Raw genomic sequence first — 21,230 nt, forward strand, 5'->3', positions numbered from 1 at the left:
ACTCTTCGGAGATATCCAGGCCACGGGTTGCCTCCAGTTGTGGAACTAGCAGTTGTGTTTCGATTGCGGTGCGGGTGAAGGATGTCAGGTGACGCGGGGTTGCAGTCGGCGCTCGAACCCACGCCGGTGCGCGACGGCAAATCACAAAACAATCAGGTAGAAAATAAAATGAATGAATATCGGGAACGTGAGTTAGAATCCCATTGGAAGCGGTCACAACTGTGCTGCCTGCCCGGCGCTCTGTGTGCCAGCTTTGTGGGTTACTTGTCTACTTGGCTGGTTGGCTTTACATCCGGCCGGGAAACAAAACCGGTTCCTTCTATCGCATTTTTTTTTATCATTGCACGCATCTACCCAAAAGTTCTTTGTTTATGTCTCTAATGAGTTAGGCCTCTATAAAACGACGTATCGTTTCATACCGGCGCTGCGATGAAATGTTTTACAAAACTTTCTGTTTGCGCTTGCATGCAGGCTGAAGTAGAAGTACAAACTAGCAATGGCGTATGGCCAGAATAATGTTTTATATCGTTATAGACGTTTAAGGAAGGATGTGATAATGGATTCATTGACGGAATGAGAGTATGGCAACGTCCGCCACGTTTACCGCCTGCGAAGTACCGGGATCGCCGCGGGTGTTGAGCGAGCCTTGGGCCGGATGCGGGAGACTCAGGGGGGCGAAGAGGGGAGCTGAGTGGCCCGGCCGGAAGTCCGCGCGTCGAGCAGGAACCACGGCCGCTTCCGGTGATCGAGTCGCTGCGTCCGAGCTTCAGTCCGCTCGGCCTGTGGGGCGTTTCACTGCCTCACCATAGCTTAACACCGTCTACTCGCGACAGCTCAACACCGTCTTGTCGCGACAGCTCAACACCGTCTTGTCGCGACAGCTCAACACCGTATTTTTCGTTCATTATTTCTTCCCACATTCATGAAATGGAATTGTTGTCGCGTTATATAAATATTATCGTACATACCAATTGTATTGGTTTGCCAAATGAAACTGCATGATACTGAAACTACCACGGAATATATTTGGTAAACTAAAATAGTCATTAGAAATTAATCTCGAGTGTGCTATGTTTTTTTAAATATTTATTTTCCCGTTAACTGAATATTGTGTGTAATGTTGGATGTTTTTAATGTCACCGAAATAAAATAAAGAGTTAATAATGCAAAGAATACTAGTTTTTACCACTAGTTAAAAAAACTTTCATGTTTTTGTCGCTCGAGATAGTGTTATTGAACACACAATCCCAAAATGGTAAGCCACAAATATTGGTTATGGTTTAAACCCCTCTTCTATTGAATCCATTACATCTGCTATAACTTATATCTTGTATAGTTTTCCAAAATACTTTTGAAATAAAAAAAGCATAAACATTATCTTCACAATTCTTCTGCAATCGTCACTGTTGTAGCATACAATCGTCACTGTTGTAGCTGCAAAGGTCGCGTAGGTAAGAAGAAATTATATTCGACAAGCGGGCAACTACGTACTTATCATGTAGTACGCGAAAATTTTGAAGAGGTGTTTTCGAGGTTATGTCATACGGCTGTCAAGCTATAAAACGTTTATTTCAAACGACGGTGATTTTCTTGCGTTGGCTGCGTTATGTGTCCGTTGCGTGTTTCGTAACCCCGGCCTGAGTGAGTGAAACTCAAAGCTATGGCGCAGCCTATGGCTCGTGGCTGATCTAACCTAGTCTTAAATGCGATCTGCCCTCGGCAATAGTACTTAAAACATTCAAGGACCTCTTACTCCACTGCCAAGTGCACACAGAGATAACACTAGTCTCTCCTGACTTGGTAAACAGTTTGTTGTTACAAGTGTTGCGATACTAACAGTTTTTATCTTCCTTCTAATACATTGTGACAGTTAACTGCTTATCGGCTCATCAGTGGAGGCGCATTTCGGTTGGGGCAACAGTTAATGGGGCCCGCGTCGCCTCGGTGAAAAGGCGAATTATGTGAACACTCGATAACTTTTGAACCCAAGTGTATTTTTTTTTTTGTTCTGTGAAAATTCTTATTCTAACCGAAATTTTAGTTTGGATTCTGGGTTGTAGCCGTGTCCTTGGCCAAGTTACTTCAGACAATGGCCGTGAAAGCATGCAAACATTATCAAAATTTTAGTTGATAAAAGGTTTTGATGATTGAAAAATAAATAGACTAGGAAATCAGTGGCTGTGTTGATGATATTCACTGCGAAACAAAGGATGGTACTGTCCCAACAATGGAAATTATTGTATAAATTAATACATTTTTTTCACCTAAATACAGTATAATTTAACCGATTTCGTTGGAGCATTTTCGACTTGTCTGCAGTCATAAAAAATTTTCTGGATTGGTTATGTCTGTTACTTCTACAAGTAGAGAAAAAAAAATAAGGTTTGAGACGGCTACTAAAAAAAATTTAGTGACAACCAAAATTTGTATGTCACCAGTTAAGTAGGAATTAGAATATTTCGCAGGTTCAGTGACCTCTAAGTTGGACTGCTTAATCACATCCGAACTCGGATAAGTGTCGCCTGGTTGTTGACCGCTCGCTTAGAGATATGGCCTTAACTGGATTGCCCGTGACTTGCTTGCTTGAAGGTTTATAATCGGCTCGGACACCTCCCACATAAACTGCGGAGCAATTTGCAGAATCAGCCCGAAAGTAATTTTAATCTACCACGAAATGAAACCGCTAATTTTTCCTGTCCCTGCCGTTGACACTTCGTGGACACTACAATTTTTTTTTGTCACCAGAAAATATCTGGTGTGGTTTTATGTTGACAAAATGGGGTGGAGTAGTGTAATGAGTGTGTGTGGTGTTAAAGAGTGTAAAGATTGTAGGAGGGTAGTACAATCGACGGCGGATTACAAAATTATTTTTTTTTTGTTACCAGAAAACTTCTGGTGTTGTTTATGTTGACAAAATGGAGTGGTGTGGTATAAGGAGTGTGTGTGGTGTTAAAGAGTGTAAAGATTGTAGGAGGGTAGTACAATCGACGGTGGATGCAGATTCTGGCGGCGTGTGTAGAAGAGCAGTACAATCGACGGTGGGTGCAGTATCGGGCGGCGAGTGTAGGAGTGTAGGAGGGCAGTACAATAGATGGTGGATGCAGGATCGGGCGGCGAGTGTAGGAGGGCAGTACAATCGACGGAGGATGCAGGATCGGGGCGGTGAGTGTGGAAGTGTGGGAGGGTAGTAGGATCGGGGGGGCGAGTGTGGGAGTGTGGGAGGGTAGTAGGATCAGGGGACGAGTGGGAGTGTGGCAGGGCGGGAGAGGAGTGTGACACTTGCCTGGTCGGTACTCGCAGAGTCGTGGGTGGAGCTGAGCTCGACCAGCCGCAGCCCGGACAGGGTGACGCCGCTGCCCTTCACGTCGGGCGAGGAGTACCTGCGGCTGCTGAGGGAGGCCCAGAGGGAGAGCAACCAGTCCTCGGCGCGGGTCTCGCTGGCCTCCTCTCGCAGGGACACCCCGCGGGACAGGTGAGTGATTCCCCTGCCCCTGTCTCGCCCCTGCTCTTCCCCCGCTCTTCCCCCGCCCTTCCCCCGCTCTTCCTCCGCTCTTCCTCCGCCCTTCCTCCGCCCTTCCCCCGCTCTTCCCCCGCCCTTCCCCCGCTCTTCCCCCGGCCTTCCCCCGCTCTTCCCCCGCCCTTCCCCCGCTCTTCCTCCGCCCTTCCCCCGCCCTTCCCCGGCCTTCCTCCCCCTACCCCGACTCTTCCTCCCTCTACCCCGGCTCTTCCTCCCCCTACCCCGACTCTTCCTCCCCCTACCACGGCTTTTCCTCTGCCCTTCCTCCGCCCTTCCCCCGCTTTTCTTCCGCCCTTCCCCCGTTCTTCATCCGCTCTTCCCCGCTTCATTCCCCGCCGTTCAGCACAAATTAGTCACTATATTCTACATCTTACGATTCAGAAGTGGACCTAAAACTATAGCCACTCGAGTCGCGTTCTTTCCAAACATGAATATTGAATAGAGTTCTCCTTCCCCCTCCTTTTTTTTCCTTCTAATACAGCATATTTGCAGTTTGCTATATGCAGTACTCATCCCATTACTAGGGACACCTGTATTTCGCGAATACATTTCGTGTCAAGGTATTTCACAAAATACTGTAGCTTTTCTCCTGTGGTTATTGGCTGAGGTCGGGGAGAGGTGTCGTCCCGCTCTTGACGGGGCCAATGAGAATGTGGTCACCGTACTACTGCGCCCTCACAACTTGCCATGACTCTTAGAAAAAGGCTACAGTGTTTTGTGAAATACCTTGACATGAAAATTGACATCGCGAAATACGGGTGTTGCTATACCCATTTACTAATGATTTGAGAAAAAGATGTTTGGTATTAAATTTTGGGACAGTTACGTTTTTTTAAAACAGGATATTTCGCAGGTTTGTGGATTTTTATCTTACGATTATGTTTATTCATAATAATTGTATACTATTTTGCAACGAATATTCTTTTTCTTTTTTTCATTATAGGCAGGGGCGTACGTATCGTTCCTACCAACAAAAGGAAAGTATTTGAAAGCAAACTGCAGGCAAAGGCGTTCTATCTCCCCCCCCCCCCCCCCAAAAAAAAAAACTCTCCAAGGAAATAAGGAAATTCTGCCTACAATCCTGATAATAGTTACTTTATATCACCAAAATACTGTTCTGATTTTTTTTTTTTCCCCGGGCTGTTAACATGGCAAATTATTGCACGCCCCCCCCTCTTTCGAACTTCCTTCCTCCATAATATGGATAACGTCACTAACGTGATTGTGTGGCGCGCGCGCGCGGATGCCGTCGTGTTGTGCGTGGCGCGGGTCACGTGTTCGCAGCAGGCGCTATCGGCGAGCCGCCCGCTGATAAGGGCCCCTGCGCCGGCTGTGTGTGGATGCGGTACGCGCCCGCCTGGGCAGCCACTCGTAACTTAACAACAGTCGTAACTAGAAACACATCACTTGGAAATACCAAACGCAGAAACACGCAACTTGGAAACACGTAGCTCAAGAAACACAGAACGCTGAACCACATAACTTCAAAACATAGAAACACACAACTTAGAAACGCTGTTACTTAGTAAATCACAGCTTAGAAACACAATTAAGAACTGTTACAAAATTAAAAACACTTTAAAAAAAATATTTTTCAACAGTAATTTATGGGCATTTGTTAACAAATTTTCTAACTACAGCTCCCTGTTCCTTTTTTCCACTTCAGAAAAAGGGGGGGGGGGCAGATACCCCCTTGTTACCCCGTTTTGATACGCCATTTGGCCATTACTGTGCCTAGGAGTTAAATTATTGAATCCACTTATTACGTAGTATACTGTACAATCGTCAAATACAGCTTGGTCTAGCATTTTAAAACACACAAAGTATCCCAATGAATAAAAAAAGAAAAAAATTGAGAGGAAATGGTAGTAAAAAAAAAATAAGAACCCAAGGTCTTTGGCAGCCTGAAGTCACGAGAAATATCATGCTAAATCTCATTGTTTATTATTGTATGGTATTATGTTCCCTCCCCATTCATGAAAGAGGTTGGATTCCTAAAAACATCCCCCCTTCTGGTTTGAGTTCTATGCGAGATCTATCGCATCTTCCATTTGAGGTACGGGCCTAGTTCTATACGCAAAAACACTAGAGACACATACAGAACAGACTAACCTAGTGGCATGTAATGTAAATACAATTTTTGACATGACGTCTAATAAATCGATGAACGCCGGCTGCACGCACGAAAAAGTGCCCCGTTACGCATATTGTCCCGTTACGCTGTGTCCCGTTACGATCATTGTACGCTTGCGCCGCATCTATTTCTCTTCCACTCGATAGGAACAACCATCGATTTGACTTTTTCGAGGCACATTAAACTTGATACACTCCCATTCGTTTCCTACTTTTCCTACAATCGTCCTATCCTTAACAGAATAACACAGATTGGAAGAAGTTAAATAGCAAACTTGTATAAACGTTATAGTTAAAATAATCTGTTCGTTAAAGTAATAAACATATTTGAATTAATGAGTGCTAACAAAAGTAAATTTATCAATTAAATTGTAGATTTAATTTCACTCCTTCTTTGTATCCATACAAAATAGTGATAATTCAATAAAAAAGATTCAATTTTATTCATAAAAGTATGCAATCATTTCATCAATGTTTTGTTATGACGTCACGTTAAACTATCGTCCATAAACAGACTTTACAGACAACCAATTTTTTTTTAGTAATTGGTTTCGAAAATGATTAACAACTTTTTAAGAAATTCAAATATATGTGTAGAGTTTTTTAAAGAGGAAAGAAAGTTCTTCTCGTTGTCATAATGTTGGTGTCACATGTATTAAACATATTATGTGCATCGGACAGACGTGGCATCACCCGGCTGTCCTGCAGCAGGCCTTGTCGGTCCCCGGTGTGTTCGCCGAGGCTGCTCACCTCGAGGTCGCCTCCTCGCGTGTGGGGGACGATGACGCGTGGGACGTCTGTCGTCGCGACGCCCAGATATCCGCGGCTGTTCAGTGCAGGGGGCCCGCCCAGTGACGGTAGCCTACAACTCACGTAGTTTCGGTTCCCTACCACCTTTGAATATATATACTGTATAGCAAGTCGCCAGCCCAGGTTAAAATTTCTAATACGGTTTTGAGGTAGTTGGTTAATTCACCGCCGCAATCGCCACCATCTCTAGGGCATCGACTTGTGGTGGTCCCTAGCGGACCAGTGTCGAACTCTTCAAACACCCCTTCCCCCTGCCGTTGAACGACCTTGAGCTGCAGTGAATGATAGATGGGTGGCGCGGGGAATGACAGCGGGCGACAGCGCTGCGCTCTAACGTGTAAATAACAACTAAGACGATACAGGGCGTTACGGCGGCGCACTGCAGCGGTGAAGTTCCCAAGCTGCTCATCATACGCTTCTGAAAAACGTAGAGTAAATCCTATCCACTCGCGACTTCTATACAGTATATATATATTCAAAGCTACCACGTTCGTGCAACTTCGGATTTCTCTCAAAAATTGAAATTAAAATAAATCGAAAGGTTAGGTTAGGTTAGGTTAGGTCAGTCACAACATGCTTGAACTTCTGATTCAGCGGCTGAAGTGGCGTTGATACCAAAACGCAAAACTTCGGAAATCTTCGGAAATTCTTGCAGGGAACCGAAACTACGTGAGTTGTAGGCTTCCCGTGTTGGTGAGGTAGGACTGGCTGGTGCTATAGAGCATCCCACTCTTAGATTGCAGTGTGGGAAAAAATGGGCGCATTCTCTCTCTCTCTCTAACACACGCCGATTGCCGTTAGCACTGTCCTTGTTTCTTCGTGCGTTGTTGCCAAATATCAAACGAAATTTAAATTTTTAATTTTTGGACCAAGCTTTTTTTCATATTCTATAGAATCAAAATACGCATCAGGCAATGCTTATTTTGAATACTTAACAATATTTTAAGTGTCCGAAAAAATTAAAAAACATAACTTATTCGCTGCGGACTGTTTTGAAGTATTCCTATATGTTTCACATCAAAAAAAGAAAACCTACATGTGTATTTCATTCAGATTTTTTTTATTAGTAAATGAATGCCTTAGGACGCCACCGAACAAATTTTAAGACAAAAACTGTACAGGTTTCACTTAAATAATTTTTTAAATATATTGAAATGCATTTTCTCACAAACTGACACATCAAAACGTTGACCCGCGGAAAAAAAATTTTCTATTAAAGATAGATGGGGGACGAAAGCGAGAAAAATGTTCACAATGAATTGAATTAGTTTTTAAAAGCAGCTCCATCTCAATTGCTTCTACAGTTTCCGTGGAAATAGCTGTTAAAGATGTGTCTTATCAGTACAAGAGCGCGCGCTGCCGTCGTAAGAGGAAACAGGGTCGTGTGTTTAGATAAGTGGGGTTCTGTCCTACAAGCAATTTCAAATACATGGCTTCCTTAGTCAACAAAAAATATTATAATCGATTCTTGAACATAATATGTAAAATGTATGAATTAAATACGAAGGAATTTAATAGCGATCATGGTACAAAATTTTGAATTATTTTTCTATCCTTCTCACCAAGCATCTTATCAAACATTGTTTTAGGCAAAGTTTTAGAAAATAATTATGATAAGTATTACAAACAATTTAAACAGATTTGATAAGGTGTCTACTTAGGCAGTTACGTTTTTTTTGTCCGGTGAAAATTTTTTTTCGAACCCATGCAGTTATGGCTGGTCGTATCAAAAATGTATTTAGAAAACATTTTTCGGTATTAGGTAATCCGAGTTATCATACTTTAAAACGGATTCGATATTATTCATATTATGGGAGTTGTTGCGATTTTTCTGTTTTTCAAAAAATCTTCCCCATTTCGAACCAATTGTTCGCATTTTTCCCATAACTTACTCAACCGAGAATTTCCATTACCGTATTTTATTTATCATTTTGGACATGACTTGTCCAAAAATACGGCATTTATCGGGCCTATGAAAATGTGATATATATATAATTATATATATATATATATATATATATATATATGGGATTTTTAGAACAGAAAAGAAAACTATAAGCAAATTTCGTCTACAATAGGTAGTTTTTATTTGAAATTTACATAAAAGTGGCATTATTACAAATTTATATGTGTAATAGTATAAAATATTATAAATTACGATATGATTTCTTAAAATGCTTCTTGTTCGATCCAAATTACAAAGACACGCATCTCCTGAAATTCGTATTGTGTTAGAGATTTGGCAACAGCGCGCGCCATAAGCCGTGTACTGCAATCTAAGAGTGGGACGGGCTTATACCAGCGAGGCAAGCGCGGCTCCAGAAGGGGGGCGGTGGGGGCGATAGCCACTCCCGATACCAATTTCATTGATTAATGTATGTTTATGTTTACTTAAATATTTAATTTCATACGTTAAAACTTTTATCTCATCAAAAGTTGCATGGAAGCTACTAAGGTTCTGTATTTTGAAACCTGTAATTTGTAAATAATATTCCAAGGCCGATATCTGACCACTTTCATTTTTTTGCAACTACGACTTTTCTTTGTGCGATAGCCCCTTCCGAAAAGTCATCCTGAAGCCGCCATTGCAGCGCGGTATAGCTTTACCGTTGCCTTTCGACTGTCGTTCGTTCTCGCAGTTTCCTACAGAAAGAACAGAATATTTTGACGTGAATACGTCTTTAAAATTGCTTCCATAGCGTGAGGCAATTTTAAAAAAACGAATGATAAAACAAATCTGGGGATACAGTTTGGTGTTGCAGCTACATATCTATCATCTTCATCCAAAATTGAATTACACCACTCGATAGCTAAAGGATCGAATAATTCGTTACGCTAAGTGAGGACTGTGACTCATCGCGCCCGGTGGATGGGGGAAGCGTCGCCATTTTGAGGTAATTTCGTTGCGTTTCGAGATTTACATTTGGTGTAGCTTTTGACTCGGAGAAGCTACGACGTTCGTTTGGGTTTAATCGTCGGCTCTCGTCAAAATCTATCTATTGCGTGTATAAAACATTAGCGTAAAATAGTTACATTGAGTATATATGGTGTTAAAATAAGAAAACGATTATAATATACATAAAATAGCGTATTTTATATTTTGTATATAAAAATATTACCTGTTACGTACACGTATTCACGTACAACACACTGCCGTGTCCATAACCCCCACAAGGACGGGGCTGGGTGGACCCAGGCCCTGTTTATTTTTAAACGTTTAACTATTATATTTTTTTTTACAAACTAGAATAAAAAACATATTGAATATTTTATAAATGAAGCTTAGTTTGGACTTACAAAAATAGTAACCATAATTATATCATGTATAATCTGGTTAAATAACATTCTAAAAAGAGTGTAGGTAAGAAATAACCATGCAATTATAATGTTGCACGTAACCGTAAAATTGGTGTTGGAGGGGGGAGGGGGTGTACGTATCCGATCCTGGGTCCAGGGCCCGTAATCGAATGTGGGGGTCATTGACGTGTCCGCGACACAGCCACACCACAGTTTGTTTATCTATCCATGACGCGATGCGCAGATGTTCGCCGGAGGGAGCGAAATCAGCGATAGGAACACGAGCAGTCGCGCGGTGTGCTGATTCGCTTAGCTGACGAGCGCCAAACGGCCGGGAGAGTGTGAGAGAGGGTGAGAAAGAGAGAGAGAGAGACGGAGAAAGGGTGAATCAACTCTTCCCGCGGGAATAGACGGCTGCGTGACGTCGCGGGAGCAGAGATTCCGCGCACGCTCCCGACCGACCTTGCCAACGAGGTTGTGCGACTGGCTGCGGGCGCTATTTGCAGCCGGCGACGTTCTGGGTTTTTCCGTCGGCCCGGTTGGGCCGTAATGCTTTGGCGAGTGTGCCCCGAATATTCCTGCTTCCCGAACCTCGAGATAATAGAGTTCTGATCGCCTTGCCATCACCACTGGAACGAATAGGTTATTCCTTCTTATCATAAGAGATAAAAATGATTTTTTTTTCTCCTTTTATTGTCGTTATTTTTATATAAAGGCTGTAGTTAACATTTTTACTCGATATCTTCCTTGCATTGTATGCTATGCCACAAATATTGTTCAACACTTGGTGTAATTTCATGAGTGTTAAAATTTACTCAAGCGATAACAATTACGCCTTTTTTTTACACCCATGATATTTCACAAAGGGAATATCTCTTGAAAAATATTTATGGTAGTACAACAAATGCAATCGAGTATTAATTTTGGAAATAGCCTTCAAATAAAATTAATGTTGTTGACTGCCTAACGTACAAATGTCTAAAACGAATGCGCAAGCAGTAAAAACCAGGCACGTAATTTCTTTTGTGTGTTCGTTTTTGCCATTAGTTCGATCGCTATTCGACTTCTAGGGGTCTGGATAATTCCTATGGCTAGGGTTGTGTTTTTTTTTTTTTTTTACCCGTAGTTTAATCGTGTTGGGCAATGTACGCCGTGAAATTAAGTTCACATGAAAGCAAGGCTAATTCCCATAATCAAGTGTCCAGTTTATTTATTTTAAAGCCTTTTGCTGTCGTGCTTGTGATCGACACGGCTTTTTCTGTGGCGTGTTGAACTCGTGCGCAGTACGAAACACTTGGCCCGCTAGTGTGAGCCGCGCGAATCTGCGCAGCGCATTGTTTACACGTCCAAGTCATTGTTGACGTCCCAAGTCAGGTGCTGGTGTTTTCCCGAGGGCCCCGACTACCTCCGCGTCGAAGCTAACTCTTTGTTCACGAACTCGCCACAACATTTTTCGCTTCTCTTTGGTTTATTAAAAGGCTTGTGTTTTACTTCAGGGGAAACCTGCGCCAAACCTTAACAGTTTTTAAGATATCGCGTGATAGCCATTCATAGAGACCGGAAAAATTCGCAGATTCATTCGGCGATAGAATATAATTCAAACACACATGCCTTTTAGGTGATTTTGCTATTGGCTTACTGTTCATCTTGAATAATCTCAACCAATTATAAACCCTCAACCAAAGAAGTATCGAATCACAGACAAACCTGCTGAGACGACTTACAAGTCGGCAGCCAGTGAACTTCCGTTATTTTCCTAAGTGTACAGGAGAATGTGTAGTTTATCCTGAAGGCCATCGAAACCGCGAATTTTTCCGGTCCCTAGCCCATTCTTCGTTTACATAAATTAGAATAAATTGTCCGTTGGTTGTAATTGTTTAATATACGACGAATGTTTTCGAAATAAGATTTCTTAGCACCTAAAGTTGCTGTAATATAACTTAAGGAACTGTCCCAAACGCCATGAAGGGGTTTTTTTTTTTTTTTTTTAACTTTTCATTATTACTTTGCATATAAGCGATATTTATAAAATTTCGACTCAATAACGTAAATTTTACAACCCCTAGAAAACTCCTTTAAAGAGCCATGTTGAGTTTGAGCTATGTTCGTGGATCGCAAAGAAACCAGCGTGCTTTGCCAAATCGTATCGGATTCACCACACCGCGCCACTCCTAAAGGCGCAGTAGACACTCCTAACGGCGCAGTAGACACGTGTTTCTCGAGTTATCGCGTTGTTTACAACCCGCTGTGCCGAGCTCGAGATAAACAGCGTAAAGCAACGTCACTCGATTGCCCATCAGCGAGACGACCCTATCGCACGTGGGGCTTATAAATCTTAAGTCGGTTGAGGGTCTCAACAGGCTGGAGTTAGTACTGCGAAATTTTGTTCCAAACATTAAATGGGGAACAACAGCCACGAGAACTGTCGAAAATGCAGTTATAATCGGTTATGATTTTTGAAGTGAAAACTTCTATGGAAAGTTTTGGATAGGGAGTAATGTAAGTCATCATCGACATGGTCACGTGACGTGTTAATGATAACACTATATCTGTTCCTATTAGTATAACTTATTGCGCTTTGAAATCTTAATTATACGATTACTGTGCAGTAAAAAGTGAGTATAAAATATATTAATATCCTCATATAGATATATAGTTTTAATAACGAAGAAAACGGAGTCTTTGTAGCAATATAACCTAAAAATTAAGAACATCATTATTAATTTTTTTTATACCTACAATTACTATGCAAAGCGTATTTTATTTTAATTTAGAAGTTATTTTACTAACGTAATGAAACAAATTTGTTGTGTGATAATATTTTTTTCGTAAAAATTGCGTAAACGTTTTCACTTCTGTCGGCAGTCCTCATGACTGCTTTGAAAAATTTTTTCAATGGAATAATCCCTTACCTAGCTGCGTAATTCTATAACTGTACTGTAACCCATGTATGTTCGGTATTTAACACGTGCTGCGTTCAAAACCACTAGCTATATGTGTAATGTAAAGTAACATAGATTAGTACCTCAGGAAACTTGCTTTCTTTTGAAAGCTTAGCGCGAACTTACTATAGCTAGAGACCGAAAAAAAAAAAAGTGAATTTATTTTGCGATAGGTTGAAATCCAAATACTTAGACCTTTGCGATCCACCTTATATTGGCTCGCAGTTTATCTGGAGGACTCTGGGCCAACGTGAGACCCTGGGGCAAAGCAGTGTCGGATCGAGGGCAACCCTGTTTAGACAACTCTCGAGTCAGCAGCCAATGAGCAGGAACTATTTGCCCAAAATGTGTAGAGGGCTGTGGAGTCTATCCTGGAGGTGATTGAAACCGCGAATTTTTCCGGTCCCTAACTATATATTGATAGACCCTCTTAATAGTGACATGCAGAATTCTCGTTGTTTTCTGGCACCAGGGTTGTCGCCACTATTTTATTCACTAACGAACGCTGTTGCCAAATCTTCGCTTCTGTCCGAGTTTGCTCGGGATTGGTGATTTTTTTTTTTTTTTTGCGAGCTTTGTTATTTGATTATATTTTTTCAGGTCTTCAATTGGAAAAAAAAATGAGTGAGCTTTATAGATTATATTTAAAACTCTTTAGCATTATCTGCGTTTCGAGATCTGCCGGGTTTTATTCCAGGCACAAAGTCTGCCGTCAGCGCACCAATCACAGCCGTCCGGTGCGGAAGCAAACGAGTTCCGAATGGCCCGGGCCAAACAGGGCAATGGCTTCTCTTGCAGACGGCTGCCAGTTTCAAGGGAACCGTTACTAGCGCGGGCATACCTAAGTTGAAGTCCAATGAGCGGTCAGAATATTTCGCGAAAAAAAAAAATTGGTTGTCTGTAAAGTCGGTTTACGGACGATAGTTTTAACGTGACGACGTCATAACAAAACATTGATGAAATGATTGCATACTTTTATGAATAAAATTTAATCATTTTTATTTTAATATTAAAAGAATAAATACTTGAAACTATACTAGCAATCAGATTTTTAAAATGCAAGAATAATAAACCTTTATTGCCGAAATTGTTGTTGTAATAAGCAATGAAAACCACATTAACTTTTCACTTCACTTTATAAACAGTCTACGAAACAGTTCACGTGTAGATGACTTGTAATTAATTTTAAAAACTGGCGTTTAGCTATAAAGTTTAAATATAATTATGACCAACTTTTCATATAAATAAACTGTAATCAAATATCTATCATAAATTATATGAATCACCATAATTTTTAAGTCAGTTGTAACATAACCTATTATTACTGCACTCGCCGACAGCGTAACGGAACACGGCGTAACGGGACATCGTGCGTGCAGCCGGCGTTCATCGATTTATTAGACGTCACGTCAAAACCAAAATGCCTCTAACGTTACTTGTCTGTGCTCTTCGACCACGGCTTCCTGGTGGAAGAAAGCGGGTATGAAGGTCGCGCGTGGGCGCCAGACCAGGCGTAGCGTTGACGTGGGAAGATGTGTAGCGGCGACCCCCCAGCTAAGGAAACATGCCCCACTCTGCCGTGTCGTCTTGGCGGGGTCGTTACCACAACGCCGAAATACCACAACGCCGAACGTACAATAACGCCGAATGCCAAATTGACCGCAACGCCGACAGCTATAGAACTGCTGTGTACCACAACGCCGAAATACAGTAACGCCGAAAAATGTTGCGGAGGGGAGGGTGGGACACAGGAGCAAAATGAAAAACAACTGAATGAATTTGTGTGCTAACCTTACCTAACCTAACCTTTGTGGCAGTCCTGTAATGACATTTTTCGGCGTTAATGTATTTCGGCGTTGTGGTAATTCGGCGATGTGGTAGACAACAGTTTTCTAGCTGTCGGCGTTGTAGTCAATTTGGCATTCGGCGTTATGGTTTTCGGCTTTATTGTACGTTCGGCGTTGTGGTATTAAGGCGTTGTGGTATTACGGCTTTGTGGTATTACGGCGTTGTGGTGTGTCCCCGCCTTGGCGACACTTACGGATCTGCGTCCGACTCGTGCGCTCAACTCTTTCCGTCGAAGTTGCTTGCACATTACTAGCAAATACACCAGAGGCTCATTAAATTCCTTACATGCCTTTTGATTATGAAATTTAAAAAAAAAATTGTATACTGTTCAAAAAATTTACTATATGAAAATTATTCCAAATAATAGCTTAGTTCGATTACAGAGCATTAAAATTCCTCAGGAATTAATATTGTAAAGTGTGGCTGAATGGGGTTGAATGAATCCACGGAATCACGCTGTGGTATGGTGGACGCGCCGTGATGTCTACCGAAGAAATAATCGTGGGATCTCGCCTTTGAACCAGACTAAACATCGTTTATCTTTAGGGACGTGACAAATCCGCAAGTTCAACTGACCTCCAGGCGCGGGCAAAATTTTTAACTTTGCTTCGGCTGTCCACTCGAGAGATGTTTGACGTGGGCTCGATTCGTTTTTTGGTTTGAAGCGTTACTCGTTGGCCTCAAAGATTTCTCCGCATAAAACTGCGGGACGACCGGTCGCTTTCGCAATTCAGTTGCGAAATGAAAACACGTAGTGGTTTGCCGTGAAAAAAAAAATCAACTTTTAAGTAATTGACGTGGTGTTGATCCTGTTTACGGACGAGGATAAACGGGCGAGTGTCGCTAGATAGAGGGATTCCGCCCCCAAGAGAGAGCGCGACAGTCCCCACGTAGCCCAGTCTTCGCCGAACTCTAGGGGGGAGGGGGAGTGGGGGGGGCCCCTTCCTCGCCCACGTGACCAAGGGCAGCTGGCTGGGCCGACACCCCGGCCCCTGCCCCCTTCTACCTTCCCCCCGGCGGTGACGTGCGCAGAGACACGTAGTCGCGCTGGCCGTGTGCACTGGCGACCCCGCGTGCTTCGTGCTTCACACCTGTGAGCAGTGGTGGATCTAGGGGTTGGGGGGGGCCAAGTGCCACCCCCCCCCCCACCACGAAAAACCAACAATTGTCTGCTGTATTAATATTGGCGACAAAAATGATTGTTTCTGAAACCAATAAAATATTTCAATATAATTAATGTATTTCTTGTGGAATCATAAAATCTGGTGGTTGGATGTTATGTGTAGTGTGAGTAGATTACCTGTAAAAACAAATTTAGTAATTTTAAGACATATTTTCTCTAGCTATTCTGAAATCCTAGAGTGACCCCCTCCGAGGTGAACCTCTGGATCCGCCACAGCCTAGGGGTGCTGTCGTAACTTGCACGCTACTTAGAAACACACAAGATATAATTTTCTGAGTTACGAAGTTTCTAAGTTACCGTGTTTCTAAGTGTCGATGTTTCTAAATTACGATGTTCCTAAGTTACGATGTGTCTAAGATGTGATGTTTTTACGTTACGGTGTTTCTAAGTCATGTGGTGTTTTCAAGAACTCTTTAAAGTTATGACTGTTCTAAGTGACTTTATAAGTTATGCGGGGATTCCCTTCACCTGCACTTGCCGTGCGCCAGACGGATATAGTATAAGTTTGCTAAACAGGGATGCTAACTTTTTTTTTAAATAAAGAAATTTAATTTCAGTAAAACCAAATACTGAACATGTAAATTTTAAATTTTATTACAAACACATGAAATTTATGGTAATCTACCTTTGTTTCGTTCGTGCGTGCATGTATTTGTTGAAACTTTATTGTGAACTTATTAAAATGTATATAATTTTTTAATTGCAGTTGTCATTCGAGGTAAAATCTAAAGTGAAAATTAATCTAACGAGTATTTTAGTTTGTAATGTGGTCGATCAACTAAAACCAAAACGCTTTCCAAACCTGCGACGATTATTTGTCTATAAGCGCTCTAGAAGTAGGCTTACAGATTATTGTGTTTGCATACCTGCAACGCTAGGTGTCGTGCTTTGTCGAGGAGGAAAGGAAAAAATACAAATCGGTAGGTGCTACAAGCCGCGCGTGAAATTTTAAACATCCAGGATGGGTGTGAACCCTCTTCTGGGTATAAAAAAATTTATATAAAAAATAGCACACGGATGCTTGGTCGCCAGCGAGTTTTAAGTGAAACTTCACAGATATGGGTATACGAATGCGTGCAAGTATGAAAGTATGATGTAAAACGAACATAATATCGAGCGTCCCACTCTTTAGCTTTCCCCCTCTTCCAGTATCGACCGTCTCACTCCTGATCGATTCACTTTTCGTTTCATCTCTGTGCCACTGTGGCATATTCTCAACTTTATTCATCTTTTTTTTTTTTTTTTTGTTAAATTGTCTCCACATTTTAAATTTTGGTTTAATGTATTTATTGTAATTTTTATGTCTTAAATTTGTATGTATTAACCTTTTATTTTATATCATTGTGATGTCACTATACTTTTATTGTAATTTTCAGTGTAGATAATTTTGTTATTTACATATTATCTTCAAATTATTTTAATATAAACTTCAAGAATTCTGCGGACAAAGAACTTTACAAAATGTGTTATTGTGAAGAAAACATCTAGATAATTAATTATTTTGTTGTGTTCGGTTAAGAATAATTGTTTCGTTGCTCTAATTGCAGAAGCGCCTTGCGCTGTATGTACAGTCCAAATCTATTATCGACGTCCTTGTTGGTCTAATGTCAAGGTCAGAACAACCTTCTTGTAACCGCATTATTTATTATGTAGCTTCTCAGTTTAATAGTTTCAGCTTTATTATGCTATAAAACATCGTTTACCGCCGCAAGTGGTAAGTTACCAATGTATTTGTTGCCGAGGATCATCTGTAAATGTTTTGTAATGCTAGGGTTGTCAGTTTTCCTTCTGGTTATATTCTGTTTCTTAGCGGTCCCTGTTATCGTGCACGCGTTTCATTATGTGAATACCTGTTAGCTGTCCGGAGTATGGGGAGTGGCCTCACCTTACCAGCGTGTCAGGAAAGCTTTCTTCGCAAATATTTTTGGCGTGTGAAATTCACTTCGGCAAAACACAGCAAAAGAAACTTCCGCTATGTGGCCTAAATTTTATTTTTTTTACCGTCGGACTGCAACCTCGAAATTACTTAACGTTAATCAATTAAATTAATAACAAAAAAAGGTTTCATATTTACAGATAATGTATTAAGTGTCAATTAAATGTAAATGTTTATCTTCATGGTGCCCCAAAGATCATAAACAAGTAATAAGATATAAGATAAGTTTTAACTGTTTTCTTAAAAATGTTAACAAACTTAAACAAATGAATTTATAATACTCTGTGACAAATATTTTCCTGTTGAAATATTGTTTAATGCTATCATGGTTAAGGAATAATAATATGTATAATATATACAGAGGTGCCCACCCCCTCCCCAAACACTATGACTCACCCCCCCTAACCTAATGATGCGCCCCTCCCCTCCCCCCCCCCCCCGAAATTATGTATGCCATTTTCTCAATGATTTACTCAATTATTTTATAATATTATACTCTTTAGTATTATATTTTATCACATTTTGCATTAATTAAATCTGATTTTCTAATAATAATTTTGGTCATATCAGGTAATATTTCCATCCTGAACCGACAGATGCCAAACTGCTTTTGTTGAGGAAAGTGCGGGTTGCCAATTTCATTTACAAGATCCCTTTCAATCATCAAAGCACCAGAAACGTATTTTCACATTAGAAGCTATAATTATGTAAATAATATATACATTTTTCTCGTCTTTTAACCCCCCCCCCCCCCCCCTGAAATTTTAATGACGCAGTCTGCGTCGTTACCCCCCCTTGTGGGCACCCCTGATATATAAATAAAAGAAAAAAATAAATATATACGTGGAGATATGTGCTGCTGCGGGACTGGTGTTGCTCTGTTATTTGTTCTCCCGTTTGCGCTCGCCCGTGGGAAAGCTTGCAAGGGGCGGGTAGTGGAAAGGGGTGGCGGGGGGTAGAGGCGGTGAATGATGACCTCTGCTCTGGGCGGTCACGAGGCCCGCGAGATGGACACGGGAACGGGTAATAAATCCAGTCGTCGTGCGCGCCACGACAGCGCCGTCATCGGCCGAGCGGGGAAACATTCCCGCGGCGCGGGTCGGCCAGGCGTCGCCGCGTGTCGGAGCCGACGGCTGTAGCTTCACGTTGCCGTCGTATCGCGAACCGTGCGTGTCCCGGATGAATATCCTTCCGTGTAGGTTGCAAAAGGAAATACCGCTGGGTCTCAATACATGTCAAGGATGGGCCAATCAAACCCTCAAATACAATCAAAACCTCATTATAGGAAGGATTCAACATTCGAAAGAAAAAAAATATTAGTGAAAATAAAGTGGATGGAAAAATACGTTTCGAGATCATTTTAATATACATATTATTTCTTGAACATTATTTAATTTCGGACCTTTCAGACCTCGATTAGGATTCGAGAAAATTGGAATCTGTCCCATCTATATCTATACTTCTATACTAATATTATAAAGCTGAAGAGTTTGTTTGTTTGTTTGTTTGTTTGTTTGAACGCGCTAATCTCAGGAACCACTAGTCCGATTTGAAAAATTCTTTCAGTTTTGGATAGTACATTTATCGAGGAAGGCTATAGGCCATATTATATTATCAATAACATTATGGATCCTTACTAAAAGTCCAAATTAGAATCAAATGCGTTGGAGGAGATTAGATACAACATTCAGTACACGTACGAAGTGTGTGTTGACAATGCCGCAGGCGCTAGAAGTTTATTAAGCGAAATACCACTGACTCACTCATCACGAGATCTCTAAAACTATACACCCGATTGACTTGAAATTTAGCATAGTTACTCATTTTGTGATGTAGACGCTCACTAAGAACGGATTCTTCGGAAATCCGATCCCAAGGGGAGTTTTGGGGCCGTAATATATCAAAATTTCCAGTTTTTGGGTAGGAAATCACCATAGCAACGGCTGTTGCTTTGTTGATGCTTCATTCGTCTCTATGGTAACGACTATTTCATTGTTAATGCAGTCCTCATCACCGTTGAAATTTTGCGGGTACTTTAAATATCAAAAATTGTCCCTTTTTTTTCAAGTATATATATTTTACAGATTTGAAACTTCACAGTAATGTTCCTTATGTTACGCAAGATGACATTTTCCGAAAATTAGATCCCATGGGTGGTTAAAACCAGGCAACAGTGGGTTCTTTGTCTGCATGAGAACAGGATTTTGCATTGTTCATGCCTTCTGCGTCTCCATGGCAACGGGCATCGCGCGGCAGTGGTGTACCCACAAGGAGGGGCATGTATAATGAGCGGCGCAAGAGTGATCTGCCTGTAGACTGCCGTAGCGAAGTACGGGTACATCAGTTGTACGTTGCGTGCACGAGTCGGGAAACCATCGGTGCTATTCATTTTCTCTCCGGTACATTATACAACATTGTAATAAATTTTCACTGAATTTTTATTTTATTTACCATTACTGTAAATGGGAGATGTGGCTTAATATTTTTCCATTAGTATAGCCGTGCGAAGCCGGGTCGGGCAGCTAGTATCTAATAAATGTATTTTGGGTGTTGCTGAACAAGGTGGCTAGATAGGGAAAACCTGCAAAAATCTGGGAACTTTCAGCATCGGGGAATTTCTTACGTAGTGAGGGAATATTTTAATGACAATTTTATTTCAAAGTTAATGTAAAGTGTGTGTGTGTGTGTGTATATATATATATATACACACACACATATATATACACACACATACATATATATACATACATCCTTTCTTTCCCCTTCCCAATCTATATCATACTGACATCCAGGATAAACTCTACAGTCACAAATGTTAAGCGAGTTGCACCTGGTTTGGCCTGGTCTGTCATTGGCTCGAAGGCGACAAGCTATGGTCCAATTACAGACGTAGTAAAATCCTGCTGTCAAGAGTATTTCGCAAACTTTCCCTGTCGCTAACCATAAATACATTCTGTATCTGTCTGATTAATCCAGGCATTGTGTTGCTATAGAGTGAGACTTGTTGGTATTGTAGACGGTAATTAGTTTTAAATTAAGTTTTTGGCTCTAAAACGGATGAGTTTGTGACGGTGGGTTTAGGCTGATGGGTGTGTACGTGTTAGTTCCCCAGCTCTTGATCTTTTTTTTTTTCTGTCACTGTTACCGTTTGTTTTTGTGTTGCAGTCCCAAGTCTCCTCCGAACAGCCCTAACACAGAGCTTTCTACCGATGACGATCTCAAGGGGGTGTACATCAACTACGCATATAAGGTAAGTGTTCGGGTGAGGCCTTGGGCACTCGGCGTAACACAACTGCTTTCTAGTGTTCAACTGCGCGCTACCCAACTACACTCTTTTTTAGAATGTTATTTAACCTGAAAATACAAGGTATAATTATGGTTACTATTTTATAAGTCCAAAACTAAGCTTTATTTATAAAATTATTTAGTTTAAAAATAACCACAGCGACTATGCATATTTATTTCACACACTGAGGTAAAAATGTAAATAGTTTCAGAAAAAATAAAATTAGGATCTATGTAAATCATAGACACTGACTACAAAATATGACTGCTTTACTTAAT

The 21,230-nt window shown here is 41.2% G+C and overlaps 1 protein-coding gene across 1 annotated transcript in view; it reads left to right on the forward strand.

Moving 5' to 3' along the window:
- The window catches only part of LOC134536137 (BCL2/adenovirus E1B 19 kDa protein-interacting protein 3), a 66,002-nt gene that overhangs the window by 26,215 nt on the left and 18,557 nt on the right, over positions 1-21,230 (forward strand). The window contains exons 3-4 of the mRNA XM_063375731.1: positions 3,301-3,472; positions 20,832-20,916. Coding sequence (XP_063231801.1) covers positions 3,301-3,472; positions 20,832-20,916 — 257 coding nt within the window. The remainder of the gene's footprint in view (positions 1-3,300; positions 3,473-20,831; positions 20,917-21,230) is intronic.

Source organism: Bacillus rossius, chromosome 10, assembly GCF_032445375.1.
Source record: "Bacillus rossius redtenbacheri isolate Brsri chromosome 10, Brsri_v3, whole genome shotgun sequence".
NCBI lineage: Eukaryota > Metazoa > Arthropoda > Insecta > Phasmatodea > Bacillidae > Bacillus > Bacillus rossius.